The 17,394-nt window shown below is 39.8% G+C and overlaps 2 protein-coding genes across 4 annotated transcripts in view; one reads left to right on the forward strand and one right to left on the reverse strand.

Annotated features, from left to right (window-relative positions):
* Positions 1-9: 9 nt before the first annotated feature.
* Positions 10-5,679, reverse strand: adprs (ADP-ribosylserine hydrolase). Its single transcript, XM_041812622.1, has 6 exons — positions 5,235-5,679; positions 3,606-3,702; positions 3,267-3,474; positions 2,534-2,721; positions 952-1,052; positions 10-867 (listed from the first exon to the last, which is right to left on the reverse strand). Exons 1-6 carry the CDS (start codon positions 5,419-5,421, stop codon positions 482-484), a joined length of 1,167 nt encoding a protein of 388 aa, XP_041668556.1. The 5' UTR covers positions 5,422-5,679; the 3' UTR covers positions 10-481.
* A 4,778-nt stretch (positions 5,680-10,457) lies between these two features.
* The window catches only part of si:ch211-266o15.1 (zinc finger MYM-type protein 4), a 40,305-nt gene continuing 33,368 nt past the window's right edge, over positions 10,458-17,394 (forward strand). The window contains exons 1-8 of one of the 3 annotated variants that reach the window (XM_041812273.1): positions 10,458-10,590; positions 10,720-10,834; positions 12,778-13,318; positions 15,852-15,904; positions 15,989-16,132; positions 16,378-16,444; positions 16,672-16,868; positions 17,112-17,236. In XM_041812273.1, coding sequence (XP_041668207.1) covers positions 10,796-10,834; positions 12,778-13,318; positions 15,852-15,904; positions 15,989-16,132; positions 16,378-16,444; positions 16,672-16,868; positions 17,112-17,236 — 1,166 coding nt within the window. In that variant the 5' untranslated portion in view covers positions 10,458-10,590; positions 10,720-10,795. Of the gene's footprint in view, positions 10,591-10,719; positions 10,835-11,060; positions 11,097-12,777; positions 13,319-15,851; positions 15,905-15,988; positions 16,133-16,377; positions 16,445-16,671; positions 16,869-17,111; positions 17,237-17,394 lie in introns of those variants that run through there. The other 2 variants (XM_041812275.1, XM_041812276.1) reach the window with 2 other exon arrangements.

Genomic DNA, 17,394 nt, shown 5'->3' on the forward strand with positions numbered 1-17,394 from the left:
CATAAAATGTGAATTTAAAAAAGTTTATTAAATAATTTTTATCATCCAAAAGGATAGAACAAGACATGGCCAATTCATAGTGCAACTCTCACATGACAAAGATTGTTCAACACAAAAAAGGAAAAGGCGGGGAGGAGAGAAGTCTGTGTTTGTGTTTGCACAAAGAACTGTGTATGTATATTCAGCATGGACTATGTAGAACAGTTACAGTCAATCTGCTCCGTCTGATGTGACTTTGAGATTTTATGTTTGTTCTGGTTCTATATCCTGTTTCCTAATAAGTGGTGTCTTTCTTTATTTTGCATTTCCCATTGATACATTTAGGATGTAAACCTATGAGCTGTTTTGACAAGTAAAACAACATTGCAGTGCTGGATTTCTTGCCCTAAACCAAAGGTTCTGTTAACAAACTGTTTGTAATGTTTCTGTGTGTAAATGGGGTTTGTGTTTATGAGTCCTTCTGTCAACTTTAGTTGTAGAATCAATCGGCTCCGGTTTTCTTTTCTGTGCCGTTAGAAGCTGACTGACTTTCAGATGTGTCCTCACTGCTCTGCTCCCCCGTCCCACTTCCTGCACCTTGTAATGACTGGTACAGCATGTGAAGTCGCTCTGCGTTCATGTCTGCATCCTCTGCCCCCTCACAACACTTAATCCACGACTGTGGAATAGCTTCGATGCCGTAATGGGCCCCCGCGATGGCCCCTGCCATACACGCTATGGTGTCTGTGTCCCCTCCCAGGGCCAGGCTGTACGCTATTGTCCTCTCCACGCCGCCATAGTGCTCTGGAAGGCATTCCTGTGGTTCCAGGCAATGGAGGACACAGAAGATGGCAGTGGGGACTGAGTGGAGAGCTGCGATGCCGTTACCTTTTAGACAAGACAGGAAGTTTTAAAGGAAAAGAAAGGAAGAAGGAAGGAAGGGCTGAATGTCAAAAATAACCAGATACTGACCCAATTCAGAGATGACCTCCTCTATGCTGACTTTGCTCTTGTCCATCAGGTCTCTCACTCTGTGAAGGCGCTCACAAAATGGTTTCTCTGCTTCTTTAAGGCTGCAAAAAAACCACGATATCAAAGGGGGATTGAAGTTAACAATATGACATCAACTACACCCTGAAAAACACATTTCATTAAAAGCTACCAACAAATTTGGGTGTGACACGCCATTGCATTTGACATTTTCACCTTCATTTGGGAAACCTCCCAAAAACACATGTTGGAAAGGCAGAACTTTTCAATAAAATTCTCAGAAGGTTATTGGACAAATGTTTGGTCTGACACATTCATTACGGTGCAATTAAAGTCACAAGACAATATGAAGTAGTAGACATGTGTAACACTGCTAGTAGCCTATGCTCCACAAAAAAAAAAAACTGTTGAAGTTTTCCCATGTTGGAGCCCGACTGTGGATAAATCTCATGCAGAGGCAAGTAGAAAGAACTGCAAATATATCTTTGTCAGGAAAAGCTTTCAGTGTGGCTCTTTGCTCTTGTTTTTAAATAAAGACAACTGCTGCTATACTACAGCTAGATCCAAACGAACTGCGTCACTGGCAGCCGCCATTGTATACACCGGCTTCCAGCACACCTAAACCCACCCGTAGCTACTGCATCGTTCTCCCCAAATGACACTGATTGGACAGCTGGCACAAATGTTGTAGACTGGGCTTTGCAAGATGGATTTGCCTGATCACAGACATGGAGTCTGGTCAATCCATATGCTTTGCAAGCTGTGACAACAACTTCTGTGCAGTTGGAGCACGGACATTACCACAAGGCTTCTGGTGCCTTGAGTATTGATGTTTAATGTTTTGGAGTTCTTAATGAGAGAAAACAGCATTAGAAGTGGGTGGTGGACACACTTTTTGCATGTAAATAAACTAAGCCCCCTGAAATCATCACGCAAGATACAACTGTTATCATATTTATCTGTGATTCTCATCTTCCTCAGCTACTAGACAGAAATGACATTTACAGACCTTTTTTTTTTTTTTTACATCGGCCATGAATAAAGCTTCATTTTTCTAGTACACTCAAAAAAATAATTCTAGACCTTAGTAATAATTAAGCATTATTTGGGGTAAAGTTTAACTAACTAAAAAAAACGTATTTAATCATTATAGCTTATTATGTAAATATGCTTCATAAAAACTCAATTAAAACAAATTAAGTAAACTTCATATAAATGTAGCTTTATCTTCTAGTAAAGTGTAACTAAACTACATTAAAATGAAAATGTTTTTCAATATTAATAACTAAACCCAATGTAAATCCTCAATTGAAACAATTTGAGTAAAGTCTATGGGATCAGATGGGTTTGCAAATACCTTTCTGCACTGGTTTGCATAACTCGTATTCAACAAAATATGACCCAAGTTACTTAGTTATTTCAAGCTCTCTCAACAAGTTTACGTATTACTTTAATGTACTATTTCACCTTGAACTAATGTAATAAAAATACACAGAAATTGACATGTCATTTAATTACTTAAAGTCCAGGTTTTTGGCATGATTATTTTTTTGAGTGTACTCACATCCTGGCATCATTGAGTGTTGCTTCGTTGGCCTCCACTTCCTCCATCTCTGTGATGAGCCGGCTGATGAACTGCTGAGGGAGATGTAATGCCCCCTGCAGGGAGAGGTGCACAGCTAACGCCTGCAGCACAGCACCATTATAACCAAGAGAGCAGGAGTGGGTCAGCATGGCACCGAGATGGGCAAACTGTGTGGAGAGACACAAAAAGAGAAAGAAAAGGGCAGTCATGGCTGGTCTGTTTCTAATTCACTGAGCTAGATACAGCTCAGAAATGCAGGGATAAAGACTCACTTTATGTAGCTTGAATTCAAATCTGAATGCAATAGTTTTTTAATCTATAATCTACAGCTAATACTTTGAGTCTGTCTTGAGTTGCATTCTGAAACTCAACTTTCAAGTTGAAAATTGGTAGTTAAGTTAGAAAAACTTGCTTTCATTTAGATTTCATAAGACTTCAGCACTTGTAAGCAGCAGGTAAGGAGTCTTGTTCACTTGAACACACAAGCAATTCAACTTTTGGCAAGTGATTTTTTTTTCTCTACCCCACACTTGAGTTTAAATTTGTTTCGAATTGTAGTTTTGCAGTCTGATGAATAAATTAACTTTTTATCCCATATTTGGTTAAATGATAGTACACTCCTTAAAAATGCTGCATTTGAACATTTAGGTCAAAATACATGGAATTGAAAAATACCAGAGAATGTTAGACCACAAAGAAATCTACTTCTCACCCTTTTAACATCATCCAGGTTAGAGAAAGCCAGAGCGAAGGGGGCCGCTCTCATGGCCCCCCCATTCCCAAAGGAGCCTCGACCATTAAACTGGTCCCTGGCTGGCTGGTACACATCACTGAGCTGAGGGGAGGACAGCTTCTTCAACACCTGGATCACTCCAGAACCATAACCACGACCAGGGGATGCACTGTACTCCTTAGCAAACCTTCAGAGATCAGATACCAAGCTTTCCATTAGTATGTGTTTAAGTGCTAACTAGTAGTGTATTTCACAAGTCCTTAGAGATTATTTACTCCACGGTACACTTTAACTGAAGAAGCAAAGAAGCTGCCCTACCTGCGAGCCATGTCATGCTCATCAAAGCCAGTACGAGTAAGTAGAGACTGGACCACACAGCGTGCCATAGCTGTGTCATCACTGTACTCCAGGATACCTAACACACAGACACACAGAAAAATTAACATTTAATGAGGTGAGAATGCCTTAATAGGTAGTAATCAAACACTGTCTATACTGAAATACAAAGTCATGAACAACTACAGCTATAAGGAGTCGGAGCAGTCCTGACAACTAATTGTCGAATTCCACATGTTGGCCCCACTTTCTCTTATGTTGAATGTCCATTGGACAGACCAATATTTGATTTATTATTATCCATTATAACAACAGTGTTTAATAAAAGGGAATTACCAGGTGATACAAAAAAGAAGCTTTTCTAAAATGAAAAAATAATTAGATAAAAAGTCAGGAATGTGGGAAAAATATTAATTTGTGTTTTAATTTTATGGTTTCAATTTTGCATCTCACAATTGGGACTCAAACTTAGGATTTTGACTTTTTATTTCATACTCTGAGAATTTCAACTCATAATTTTGACTTCTTAAAAAATATTCTGAGCTTTCAGATTCATAATTTAAAATTTTAAGTCAGATTTTGACCTTTTTAACTAATTATTTTGAATTTTTTCTCATATTTTCAACTCCTAACTTTGACCTTTGGGACTCAAAATTAAAAACTTTAAGTCATATTTTGATTTTTAATTTCATGGCTACAGACTTCATTTCATATTTTGACCGTTTAAACTCAGGATTTTAACTTTCTTTCCAATACATTTTCCTTTAAAAACATTATTTTTCAAATTCATGTTTTCACCTTTTTGAACAAATAAATTTACTTTTCTCAGATTTTAAGCCTTTAGACGTATCTTTTTAACTTATATTTCAAAATCATTTATCATCAGTGTTATTTTTTCCCCCCATATTTCATTACTGGTGAAATAAGGTTGACAGTTCATGGTTAAAAAAGGGGACCATGTTAGGCCCTCAGGTTAGACCTGAATCCAGAATTCGGCCCCTGCTGTGATTGAGTTTGACACCCCTGTACTAAACTAATAAGAAATTAAAAGGGAGAGGGCAGTCGTGGTCCATTCAAATTCACGTGCCGATAAATACTGACATTTCTCATGCTCTTTTAGTTTCTCTATAGGTTGTTTTACCTTAAGGCAAAAGTAGGCAATTGCCTGGGGCCCTTAAGTACCAAGGGCCCACAGTCATTTTAGATGTGCATCAAACACTAGGCATACATCTTGAATTACTTACAGTGATTATGATACATGTAAATAAAGTGACAAGAGTAAATAAAATGGCATCAAAACACATGTATACAGAAAAAGTTTCTGGGGAGCACCCATCCCCCTGAAAAGCCTCAAATGTCTTCATATCAAGTAAAAAGGTAGATCCCTGCAGAAATATTGAAATAACGAATGAGTGGAGATATTTTTTGGTCAGGTGGCATGCAATTTTAGATTTTTAGACTATTCCAGCTTTTCTACATTACAGTTGTACATAAATTCAATGAAGTAGGTCGAATATTAGCGGTTAGCATGCAGCTGCATGTATATCTACCACTTACATATCTGGTCTTTCCTTTCTGCTGTCTGATAATAGATATCGTGCTATCTCTCACCATTTCCTTTGCTCTCGTCATCCAGGCTGTTAAGATGCTGCAGCACCCTCTCCATGGGAACCTCCTCCGCTCCTTCAAACTCTCCACCGACACAGTCACCGAGCACAGCCGCTACCAGCGATCCTCTAAACCGGGACAAAGACGCCGGCCCCCCCACTGCCACCGCTCTCACTGCCGTCATTGCCATTCATCCACCGGGGTGGAGACTTGAAACTGTACCGAGAGAACGTGCCGCCGGTCCTTTGACTTGGCAGTCTTTCAGACAGGTCGTGGATACTGTCCCGTCGACAACAACAACAACAAATGTTGACCTGACTCCTCCTCTCCGTCGCTTCCTGAAAACGTTTGGATGCCTGTTTGACCCCGATAAAAGCTCCAGGTCCCTGCACATAGAAACGCACACATAGACGGTGTCTGTATTGAAAGACAGAATGCAGCCTGCGCAGATGTGTCTGATTCTATACTAAAGCATGCGCCAGATACCGAAATGGATACAGTAAATGCGACTTACCTTTTTGAAAACCAATATTGACATATACTATACATTTGGTAACATCGCCCCCTGTCGGACAGGAGCCCAGACCATGGCGTCTAATAATCACAGCTCGACTTGGATTGAGCAGATTTATTTCACAGAAGTGTACGGTACAAACTAGGGACAAATCACGATGTAGTTCTTTTCTTAGGGGTTTGCAACCATTTTAGCCTGGTATTCAGTGATGCATATTTCACTCAGAACCGTGGATCAGACCGAAAAGTGGTGACCTACTGACAAGGAATAATACAATAAATGTAAGTGCAGGCCCTTTGTAATGAAAATACTTTCAAATGCGTACTGAGACCACAAAATTATCTATGTAATCGGATTGCCTTTAGCTACGGCTGAATGTTTCATAGCACACATGATTTTTCAGGAGAGACATTACATTACTGCTCTCATGTAACCATCAGATGTGTCAACAAACAGGTCATAAGGCTTGTTACTGTCAAATGCTATTATTGGCCCTGTCAAACTGTGCTCTGCCCTCCTCAGTCCACTGGACCTTTCTCTCTGAGTGCTCCTTCCATATCTGCTAAACCTGGAATCTACCCCCTGCAGTAACAACAAAGTCCAATGAAACTCAACAAGTCTCTCTTAGGCACCGGTAAAGATGTGTCGTGGGCTGCCTACCAGTGTTGGTCAAGTTACTTGGAAATAGTAATTAGTTACTGATTAGTGATTACTTCTCCAAGAAAGTAATCCAGTTACTTTACTAATTACTTATTTTGAAAAGTAATTAGTTACTTTACTAATTACTTTACTTAGTTACTTTTCAAAAACATGATGCACAACCTGACTACACTATAATGCCTGCCTCTTATTCTCTTACATGAGAATAATCCAGTGAACTGTAACACCCATGAAACTTTTATTATTTACCGTCCAGATGTCAGCAGTGGTGGAAACAAAGTCTACATCTCCGAGAGCAGCCTTCAAATTAGCGTCCATTATGTCGTATTCTCTTTCAAGGTATGCTGCAAATTACTTTCTCTGCGGCAGCTTGACACCGCTTTTGGTCGGTATTTTTTCTACGATGCGTCGGAAAGATTCAGAGTCTACAGTGGAAATGGGCTACATGTCTTCGACAATATAGCCAGCGACGAGCTTCTTCAGTTCAGCGGCACTAAATCCTGTCGCCCTTAAGTCTATTTTCACCTGTTTAGCAGGAGAGGGGCCCGCAGCGGTCATGTCAGTGGGGGTATTCGGGGGGTTTTCAGTGAGTTTCACATTCCTGTGCTGGCTAGCTAAGTGCTTTGCCCAGATTTGAGGTGAAATTTTTTGCTGTAGATAAAAGTTTTCTTCCCACGCAGAGTGTACAGCTTACGCTAATGTTTTTGTCATCTTTTACAGAGTCAAACTCAAAGTAATGTCGATACTTCCAAGCATAAAAACGCTGCATGGTCCTGCTCTCTCCCGCGCTATGTTGTCTCTTGTTGATCACTACACATTTCTGTTTACCACTGACGTCGCACCGCTCATACATAATTTTCCCACGACTCACTTGACAGTCTCACAAAACGAAATCACGGTGTAGTAACGCAATAACACAGCCTGCTTGCGGGAAAGTAACAGTAATCTAATTACTATTTTTGCAATTGTAATCCCTTACTGTACTCGTTACTTGAAAAAAGTAATCGGATTACAGTAACGCGTTACTTCTAATGCGTTACTGCCTATCAGTGCTGCCTATTTCCTGTACCCTGTCAGTCCTCTCCCTTCATGAGACACAATCTGACCTAGATACGTTACTTCCTGTGGACGCATGACTAACTTTTCCTTACTCTGTGACTCGATAGTTATCTGCCAGATATCTCAACCAAAGTCCAACGTGCCTTTCCTGCAGTGGTCATCCTCCTCTGCACACACCATTACATCATCAACATACCACAGCACAGTGATGCCAGCTTCAGTTTCAGAATCAACTAGCTGTTTGTCTAATACCGCCCCATCCTTCTGTTTTATGGGATAAACGGGTGTGTTAGCATTCTCCCTATCGTATGGCACAATGACTCTCGCTTTCAGATACTCTCTGAGACAGTTTAAAGCTCTCTCTCGTGTTTCCTGTGTGATTGGATATTGCCTGAGCTGTGGCATGGTGTTTGAGTTCATAGTAATGCAATAGGGTGGGACATCTAGCTTGCCTACATCTGCCGGACCTTTTGACCAAAGAATATCTGGGACTTGTTTTAGGTCTGCTTCTACTGAGTCAGATAACTGTCTACAGTCTTTCAATTCTTCTGTAACTGAATCAGATAACATCCTTACACTCCTCTACAGACTCTCTCATCCACACAGTTTTAAACACTGGCCGAAGCTGCCGCAAGCTGATCTCATACACTTGCAAAGTGGGCTGAAACTGAACCCCATCCAAACTGGCACCCATCCTGATCTGTAGCTATCAGAAAGAACCATAGCTAACCAAGACTGCAAATCTTTTTTACTGTCAAGGACAAGGTTGTTTTAGTTAGCTAAAACTAATAAAACTAAAGTCAAACACAGAAAGTGAAAAGAAAATTTAAAAAACCAATGAAAAATCCAAAAATATTATAACCTTGGTCAAGGAGCTCTCTGTGCATCTATAGAAACCTGTCTCTACTGTATTCTGTCTCTGGGTTCTGTCACTGACTTTACTGACTTTACTGCTTCTCTCACTTCTGACCTGTCCCAAGGACTTGTTGGATACCATCACCTCCTGCTACTTGACACATAAGAAACCGTCCTAGTGGTGACTGCACTGTCATGGCGTCCATCTGCCTGTCTGGCGGTGAAGCCGTATACCCTGAGTCTGATCTTGTGCATGGCTTGAAACTGCCTGCAGCACTCACTTCTGTCCCTTCAGTTTTATTACTGGGTAGATCAGGATAGCGCTTGGGGATCTGTTTTGGCTGAGTTTCTGCTCCTTACTGTCAGCGAGTTTTGGCCCTGCTACTTTTGAACCTGCAGTGACTCAGTTTTTATGCTGCTCTTTTTAGTTTTATTTATCCTAAGATAATCTTCCTACTCCCACTGTCTGAGACAGCTTAAGTCTTGTACGGCTACTTTTACTTTCTTTGGTTTAGGTTTAGTTTTGGCCATGTACCTTTGCACAGATCTTCCAAATCAGTGTTAATTTTGGCAGCTATGTTTAATATTAGTCTTAGTTTCAGGCTTTAAACGAAAAGCGTTTTAATTTTAGTCCCATTGAAGTCATTTCTATCCTTTCTAGTTTTAGACACTGTGACAAAAACTAAACTTAGTTTTAGTCTGTTTTAGTCATCACAGATCTATTTTTGTTGGTCTTAGTCTAGTTTTCGTCATGGAAAAAAAAAAGGCTGTCGACAAATAGTCATAATTTCAGTCGACGAACTTAACACAACTCCAAATTCTGTTTGAATTTTTGTCGTTGCTGTTCACTTTAGACTATCCTTCTGGGAATCCTTGGTTAGCCTCCCACACATGAACCCTTTGGTGCCGCCTGGCTACTTTTCTTCCATAAGGCTACAGATTGCAGAAACTGACACATTTTTAGCTTTATGTTTGGACCTGCCTTAACCCATTGCAGGTACGACAGAAAAGAAAAAAAAAAGGCACTCAACAGGACAGCAAGAAAGGCTGTGGTTCTTGGTCCAGGAGCTGACTGGCAGGGAAGTCTTGACTCGCACTTCTTCTTCACAGCCGCTGCCTAACTATCTATGCTGCTGGAAGGATTGACTATTTACGCGCAAGGTGGAGCTTTGAGTTTGTTGTTCAGCCCGTGGTCCGATGTCGCTGCTCTGGTCGCCACTTCATAACTGAAATCTAGTTAGATAGCTATTAAGAGTGGGCCTTGCCCTGCATGCTAAAGTTGGCCTTGCCAACGTCTCTGATTCAGAGGGAAGAGAAAGATGACCGACAAACAAGTGCGTACTTCCATGATTCTCTTCGATTCATTGCAGGGTGACATGAGCATATACAGTGTGACAAACAAAGACAAGTTCTACACCTGGCAGTGTACTCTGTCGAGTAATATAAATTAGGCAATAAGAAATATTACATGATGCATATCATGATTACATAACCTAAGTAATATTGCTTGATCATCAATTTGAGTTACCCTTTGTGCATTACACATGAACTTCCCGAATTATACGACTAATTACAAACTGCAAAGTCATGCAGACTAATCAGAAATAATATCTACCTTATACCAAATTGTATTTTGAATTCTACGTCACGCATGACTACAAATAATCAAGTAATACCAAAATATGGCTTTGATTTTCCAGTGTTACTTGAGACAGTGTTATTGTGACATTTTATTCTAAAAAATATCAAATTCAAAAATATATATAAAAAAACTGTGATAGCTGTCAAATAATGTCCTTGTATAAATTCTTAGTATGCCCATTGGCTGTCACATAGTTAATCATAAATTAATCTTAAAAATCTCGATTTAAGGCAAAATAATTCTGAAATTGTGTCGTTTTTTGCTCAGTATCACCAACATTTCCACTGCGTTTCAGATGACTGTGGAAAATCCCCAGACTATCTCTAAACAACTTTTGTAAACCATAATGCTATGAAGCGATTAATCATGGCTGGCATTTTACATTGCGCCTCGCTGAAATTACCTTAATTACCCGAATATTGCGCAGAGTGTGTTTTTATGTAAATTGTATTGAAAAAAAAACAGGATGTGCCAATTTTACTCGGCACTTGGACGACTTCCACATGTAAAGAGACCTACGCTATTCAATTATATCTGCTAATTATGCAAACGCGACACATATTTCTGTCTTCTAAGATTATTTTTGCATTCTTAAATGAAATTTCATCATGGGATTTCATCTAAAACAAGTATGTCTTTAAACCTAGGGGGATGTTTGTGTAGTAACCTAGTTAATAGAAATAATTTCCGGAAAGTGTTCATTTCAATAAGCTCATAACAGCATCTTTGTCTTGTTTTTTCTTTTTTTTTTTTGGAAGCCTCCTGCATTCATAACCTATAACCCCAGAGGTGGGTGGGTGTAAGGAAGCGCGGCGTCTGCAGCATAATTAAAACATGGCGGAATCGGAGGAATTTAGACTTAAAAGATTACAGGTAAGAAAACATCAAGAAATGTAATTACACCACCACCAGACGGAAAGTGAAACTTATGAGTTTATTAAGCAACATGGTTTGACACATTTTATTGGGAGCTAGCTTCCGGTTGAGATGTTCACATCTAAGCTAACGCTAGCTAGCTAACAACCCTTAACGTTAGCTTGCTGCTATGAGCAGTGATGCATGCCTGTATGCAAAAGCCCCATTTAACAACACGACGACCCGAGTCTAAGCAAACAGACACATACATCATAGCATGGTATTGGCATTGTTCCGAACTTCTAATGTTATCTGTATTCCAACGCTCCTCATCTGTGTTTCATTTTAATAGTTGTGTAGTTTTGCATCTCCCTTGCATCGCGGAGGGCTGCCGCGAACAATACAAAAGTGGAGATTTCATTGAAGTTATGCTTTGCCGTTTGAGTCAATAGAATACGGTTGTTTTATGCGACTAATCCAGTAACCTTCGCAGTGACTGGCTTGTGTGAGTAACGAAACATTGATTTTAACCGTAGGATGTTTATTCATCATGAATTTAAGTAGTTTGTTGGGACGCCCCATCCTTATAACATCGGAAGGCCTGTAGCCATTATTACCGACAAATGCATCTGTTCACCTCAAACCTCTGTTTCCTAGTTTCTAAAAAAAAAGCCGGTTTAAATAGGTTGAGGTGTTTTTGTGGTATGCGTTGTTTTAACAATGGTGTTACCTAGCAAAACACAGTTCCAATATTACACCACATAAAGCTAAACATTGAGTAAAACCTCATGCAAACAATAGACTATGAAAAATAATTTTATTTACATGCTTATTTCTTTTCTTGATTATTTTGTTCAGTCAGTTACGAAATCTCTGACTCCTGTTTAGTTAGTGTTGATAATTGTGCCTGGCACTACCCCTATCAGGTTGTAATTCTATCCATATGTGAATGTGAGAGTGCTTTTTGTATTTAAATGGTTTGGTGGAGGCTGGTTTTGTACTATAGTGGATGAAAGTAGGTAAGATGTGTGTAGTAGTTGAAATTTTTTTATTTATTTATTGAGTCATTTTAATAACTGATGCCAAGTGAAATCACATTTGTATTAGACAATGTCACGAACAGAGGCTTCATTCCATTTAGGTAAACAGGCCCTGTGCATCCTGGTGTCACATTGGTATGGACTTAACATAGAGAAGAGCCATCACTTATATTTTACTTTACAAGACGACATTAGATAAAGACCTTTGTGAATCCACAAGGGAAATTCAGTTTTTACTCTCCTATTTAACATGCTATAGTCTGAAAAACATGCACAAACACGAGCCTATGGACATGATCTGATGGAGAGATGTCAAATTGAGGGGCTGGTGCAACAAAGGACAGAGAGTAGTTGGGGCTTCAGGCCTTTACTCAAGGGCACCTCAGAGGTATTCAGGAAGTGAACTGTCACCTCAACAGCTACCAGACCAATTTCCAGACATGGTCTGACTGACTTGAACTGGCAACCCCTCAGTTCCCAACCACAGTCCCTGTAGGCTTAGCTACTGCTGCCCCAAATACATTTTTTCACATACTTTGAACCTGGTTGTTGAACAGTTTTAACACTGCTGGACAGATGACAAAGTGGAAGTACATTACCGGAACACATAATTGTTGTGGGAGATGTGCCCTGGGTTAAAACGTTTGTCACTTTGATAGGGAGAGAGAAAATAGAGAACCTGCTACTGGATCCCAGCTGTCATAACCATATATCTGATTTGAAACACTGTTGTCATCAGACATTTGTATTCCTAAGCTTCATTTGAGGGAAAAATTGTACCCGTTTTGTGAAAGTTTGAGGTTATCTGTGTTTGAAGTAAGCTTAAATGTGATCTTTTCCACTCTGATGATTTATGTTATTGGATGGTATAGTCCGAAATAGATTATGCTCCCTTTATAAATAACTTCTCTATCCTCACAGCATGAAGAGCGCCTCTCTAGAGTGTTCGATGAAGTGATGGGGCTTGGAGAATTCGCAGACTCCTCCAGGGGCTCTGCCTCCTCTTCCAGGAGTGGAGGTCAGAATGAGACAAAGGGTGTAGATGAAATTTCAGGAACTGGGGAGCCCCAACAGGTTGAAGGCGAGGATAGCAACAGCAGCAGGCAAGAAGAAAAGACAAAAGACAGGACAGGAGAGTCGTCATTTCCTTGCATATCCACCTCTTCATCTGACCGACCCTCCTCATTTACTTTGAGAACCAACGAAGAAGGAGGAAGTGGAGGGGCCGCTTTTGACAACGCACTGGACGGCCTTCCTTCATATGAACCAGAAGATGAGGATGAGGATTGGCATTTTTCTCTGGACAGCCTTGAGGATGCCAATGCAGCTCAGGCAAAAAGAAAAGAAAACCAGCCATCAGCTGCCCAGCAGCCCAGAGGGGAGGACGAGGACAGGGAAGGGAGCAGTGGGTCAGCTAATACCTCCCACTCCTCACAGGACCCCCCTACTGAAAACAGTAGAGGTAAAGCCGCCTGGTTCACACACGTTGGAGTGAAAGTGTCTGTTCACTCATTTGTACCACTCAGTACATTTACATGTGATTAGAAAAGTCAAATTATTGTGTTAGTTTGACTAAAATTAGATAATGCAGTTGAAGATCAATTTACTCTTGCACCTATATGACTCAGTCAGACCCAGTTTGGACTGGGACGAGGGGTTCTGTGCATGCTAGTTTCAATGCTGGACATTAACCTGGGAGTATTGCTACTTACAAAGTAGATGCAGACATAAATAATGTCGATAAATTGAATCTCCCACTGTGTGCATGCATTGCAACAAGAAGAGCTGTCAAGTTAATTGCCTCCTCAAGTCATAACTGGAGCATGACTTTTCTATGCGTGTAAATGCACTTGCAGAGTTTTTATAGGGTGTTGTTTAGGGAGGAGTATCAAACACTGGTACCAACACATCTGATACCTACTGGCCCGAATTACAGCACTGGTATCGATACTTCATTTTGATACCTTACCAGCCTATGAAAGGCAAGAAATATGTTCTGGAAATTATGTGATTTATGTGTTAAGTTATACCAGTTTCCTTTTCTTATCCCATGTTTGGCACCTTATAAGGTTATTTCTGTAAATTATTTAGGATACTCAGACAGCTTTTAGTCTCCTGCCGACTTTAAACACACGCTTTTTCCCTCAGAGTATTGATTTAGGCACCGCTGCCATTTAAAATGTATTGATTTTGCACCGGTATCGGAAAACCCCCAAACAATACCAATCCTAGTGTTGTTGACACCCTGACTGATTGCTTTGTTTAGCATTCAATTATGGTGAGATCACCAGTTTCAGAGACTTTATCACATGTAATACCATTCAGCCTGTGTAAACAGTTATGTTATTGTCTCTATAACTCTAGGGGCTTTATTCATGTTAAGCAGGGATGGGTGATATTTTTCATAAAAAAGCCATGTTAACTTTTTTTCTCACTGCTAGAGGGCCAAACTGCTGCAACTTTATAAAGAAATAGCATCATTATTATAGCAAATAAAATGGTGATGTTTTTAAAAAACAATGAACAATTTTTGCTCACATTTTATTTCACAGAAATACACTCGGTAATGCTTTATTGATGCTTTATGCTTTTTTTCACAGTATAACAAACATATGCTAAAAATCAGAATTATTTTTTCTTCTTTTTGAGTTTACATGCATTTAGTCTTTGTAGTGGTGAGGCTATGGTGTTGTTGCAGTTTTAGTTGAAATCCTTCATGGAAAACTTTGTTATGCTTTCTCCATGTTTACATTTTATAAATGTTGCAAATTGACACAAGGGCCACATTGCATGAGCAGTGGGGGTTATGTGTGGCCAATGGGCCATCAGATGGCTACTAGTGACTGCTACCTTTGAAGAAGCTTTCCCAATACTCCAGGAGCCTAAAGCCTTGATGAAATACTTTTCTGTGTCTAATAAATCAATACTGCTGCCTAGCAAAACTTAACAGTAACAGTTGCAACTTTTTCCGAGACACATTTTTATTTTAGAAATATAACTAGACTTTTTAAGAAGATTTAGAGAGCTGATACATTTTTGCTTGTGTTCTTATAAACCTTTTTTGTTTTTGCCAGTTACTCCAAATTTTTCAAGGTGATTTTTTTCAAAGTTGATAAAACACACATTTAAATTCAGACTAATCTACTTGTCTAAAGATAAGGCAACTCTCAAAGGTTAGAGTAGTTTATTTAATACAGCTAAACACAGATTACAGTGCCTGCATGCAAAAGATATTGAATCGTTTTCCTGAGCATGACATCAGAAATTCTCTCCTCCTGAGCATTAACATTACCAGCACCACCAGTCTTCAGTTCTACTTGCAGGTTTCAGTCTATTCACTTGTGCAGGCCAGTCCAGTGGTTATATTTCAGTTTGACTTGACACAGCTGTCCTAAAACTTTATCTCCATTTTACTACCAAATCACTCGGTGCTCCAAGCGATCAGTCCACTGCACTGGTTTACATATGGATAGCAGAGCATTATGGTAGTGTGGCTGTAGCTATTGACTGTACCTCCCATCTGTGGAGATGGCATGTGACTGCTTAGACCTAACATTTAACTTAAACTGTGGGCCTGAATTAAACTTTCACTATAAGCTTAACTGACTAGATATTCTGTTAGCAAAGGGGATGACTTTTTATTTGTATGGTCAGCTAATACATAAATTCATAGGTGTCGTTGTCCAAGTACATCTTTCTCTCTACAAAATGTTTAAGTATGGCATTTCTTAGAGGTCTTTTTGGTGTATAACAGCTAAGCATTAGCTGCTACAATTTTAGTAATCCTCCCTGGCATGGATTTTACTTACAAATTAGAATTGGAAAGCATCAAAAATGCTATCTGAATGTGCCAGGACTGTATATTTACGGTTCTGGAAACAAAGGTCTAAGTTTTTCAGGGATTCGAAATGTTTCCATTCTTCCTTTATCCTTTTAAATGTCGACTAACCGGTGTGTGCTGTGCTTATTGAAACCTGTTAATTCCTTTCTGTTAGATGGTGGCACCATGAACCAGACAGAGGAGACCGAAGACAGCCAGCAGGGGGAGGTAGTTATCTTTGAAGAAAGAGGAAATGCTTTTCTAATACTTTTGAGGCATCACTGGATAAATATGAATGATCTGTTGTTTCAGCAATCTGAAGGAGCTCCAATGGAGGACAGTAATCTCCCAACTTCTCCTGTGATCAAAGATGAACCCATTGATGAGGGCTACGATGCTGCTTTACTGCCCCAGAACTCCATCAGTAAGATCAAAGAGGAGCTGGAGCAGCAGGAGGTTGGTGTTAGGAGAAAAAATCATTAGTATCATGTTGTTTATTTCCAGCACTATGTGTTGGGGTAGATTGACTCTGAAAATCTTGCTTTAGAGTAAAGGAGAAGACAAACTGTCCGGCTATCTGTTCAAACTGTGCAAAGCACAGACACATGTTTAACCAGCAATGAATGAATAAAAGGTTTTGTTTGAAGGATGATGAAGGGATTATTAATAACCTCAAACAATCCTATTTGTTCTCGTTTCAGGAAGAGCAGCTCAGGATCAGCTCTGTTTACTCTGTGGGTGGCGGGAACTCCTTTGCAACTCCAACCAGTGAGTTTGAAAAGTTACAATACTTGGATCACTCTCAAGTTCCTCATACTGTACAATGTAAAACCTCTGTCAGATCAGATGGATTATAAAGTGCTGAAGTTGACTGATTCAATATGCCCAAGAGGAGTGAGAAAAGATGTGACATTTTCCATGCATTTTTGTTGTCATTAATGGGATCTTAAAGCATTTTTTTGCCTTACTACCCTTTCTTCTCTCATCTGCTCAAGTGCCAGCACCAGTCCAACCCCAACCTCAGGCAGCCATTTTCATCCAGGGTCGAGGTACTGTCCTACAAGCTATGGCCTCTCTCCCTGTCAGACCACCAGCTCCTGTCCCAACTTCACTTCCAGCTCTGCAAGCAATGCCCCCACGTCCACCTCCACCTTCTGTTCCTGGTAGTGTTCGCTGCAGTGGATGCTCCAAGGTACTTTTTTGTCTCTGCCCAACTGACTATATAATGTGCATATTTTCATAGTCAAAATACTTCAGTTCAAGTTGAAACTATGTATTTTCATGATTAACTACTCATGTTTATGCATTATTAGGAGGAATATTGACAAATTAATATTTCCTTATGTATGTGGAGATAAATTTGGCAAAGGCATGTTGATGTAGTGTCATTACTTTTATTTATTTATATGTTTTATTATTCTGAAAATATCTGTAGGTTCTGCTAAAAGGCCAAACAGCATTCCAAAGAAAAGGCTCGACTCAGCTTTTCTGCTCCACCGTCTGTCTGACCGGCCATCTGCCTCCAACCCCAAAGAACAGAGCCTGTTTCCAGTGTAACAGGTAAAACACTGTTCCTGCATCTGCCTTACACTGCTGGTTTTCTGATTATTTTGCCCAAAGTACACTGAAGAGCACTCTAAAAAGTCAAGGCCCAACATGTTCATAGCCATGCAAAACTGCCTCTTTAATTCGTGTTGGAGTATCTTTTGTTGTATAGT

The sequence above is a fragment of the Cheilinus undulatus genome, linkage group 18 (assembly GCF_018320785.1).
Source record: "Cheilinus undulatus linkage group 18, ASM1832078v1, whole genome shotgun sequence".
NCBI classification, from domain to species: domain Eukaryota; kingdom Metazoa; phylum Chordata; class Actinopteri; order Labriformes; family Labridae; genus Cheilinus; species Cheilinus undulatus.

Bases quoted from the DNA above. Each gene is read 5' to 3' on its own strand.
- adprs (XM_041812622.1), bottom strand. From the start codon at position 5,421: ATGGCAATGACGGCAGTGAGAGCGGTGGCAGTGGGGGGGCCGGCGTCT. The intron at 2,722-3,266 runs GTGAGAAGTAGA...CTCTCCACACAG, and splicing joins ACCTGGATGATGTTAAAAGG to TTTGCCCATCTCGGTGCCAT. The intron at 868-951 runs GTCAGTATCTGG...CTTGTCTAAAAG, and splicing joins GGAGGTCATCTCTGAATTGG to GTAACGGCATCGCAGCTCTC.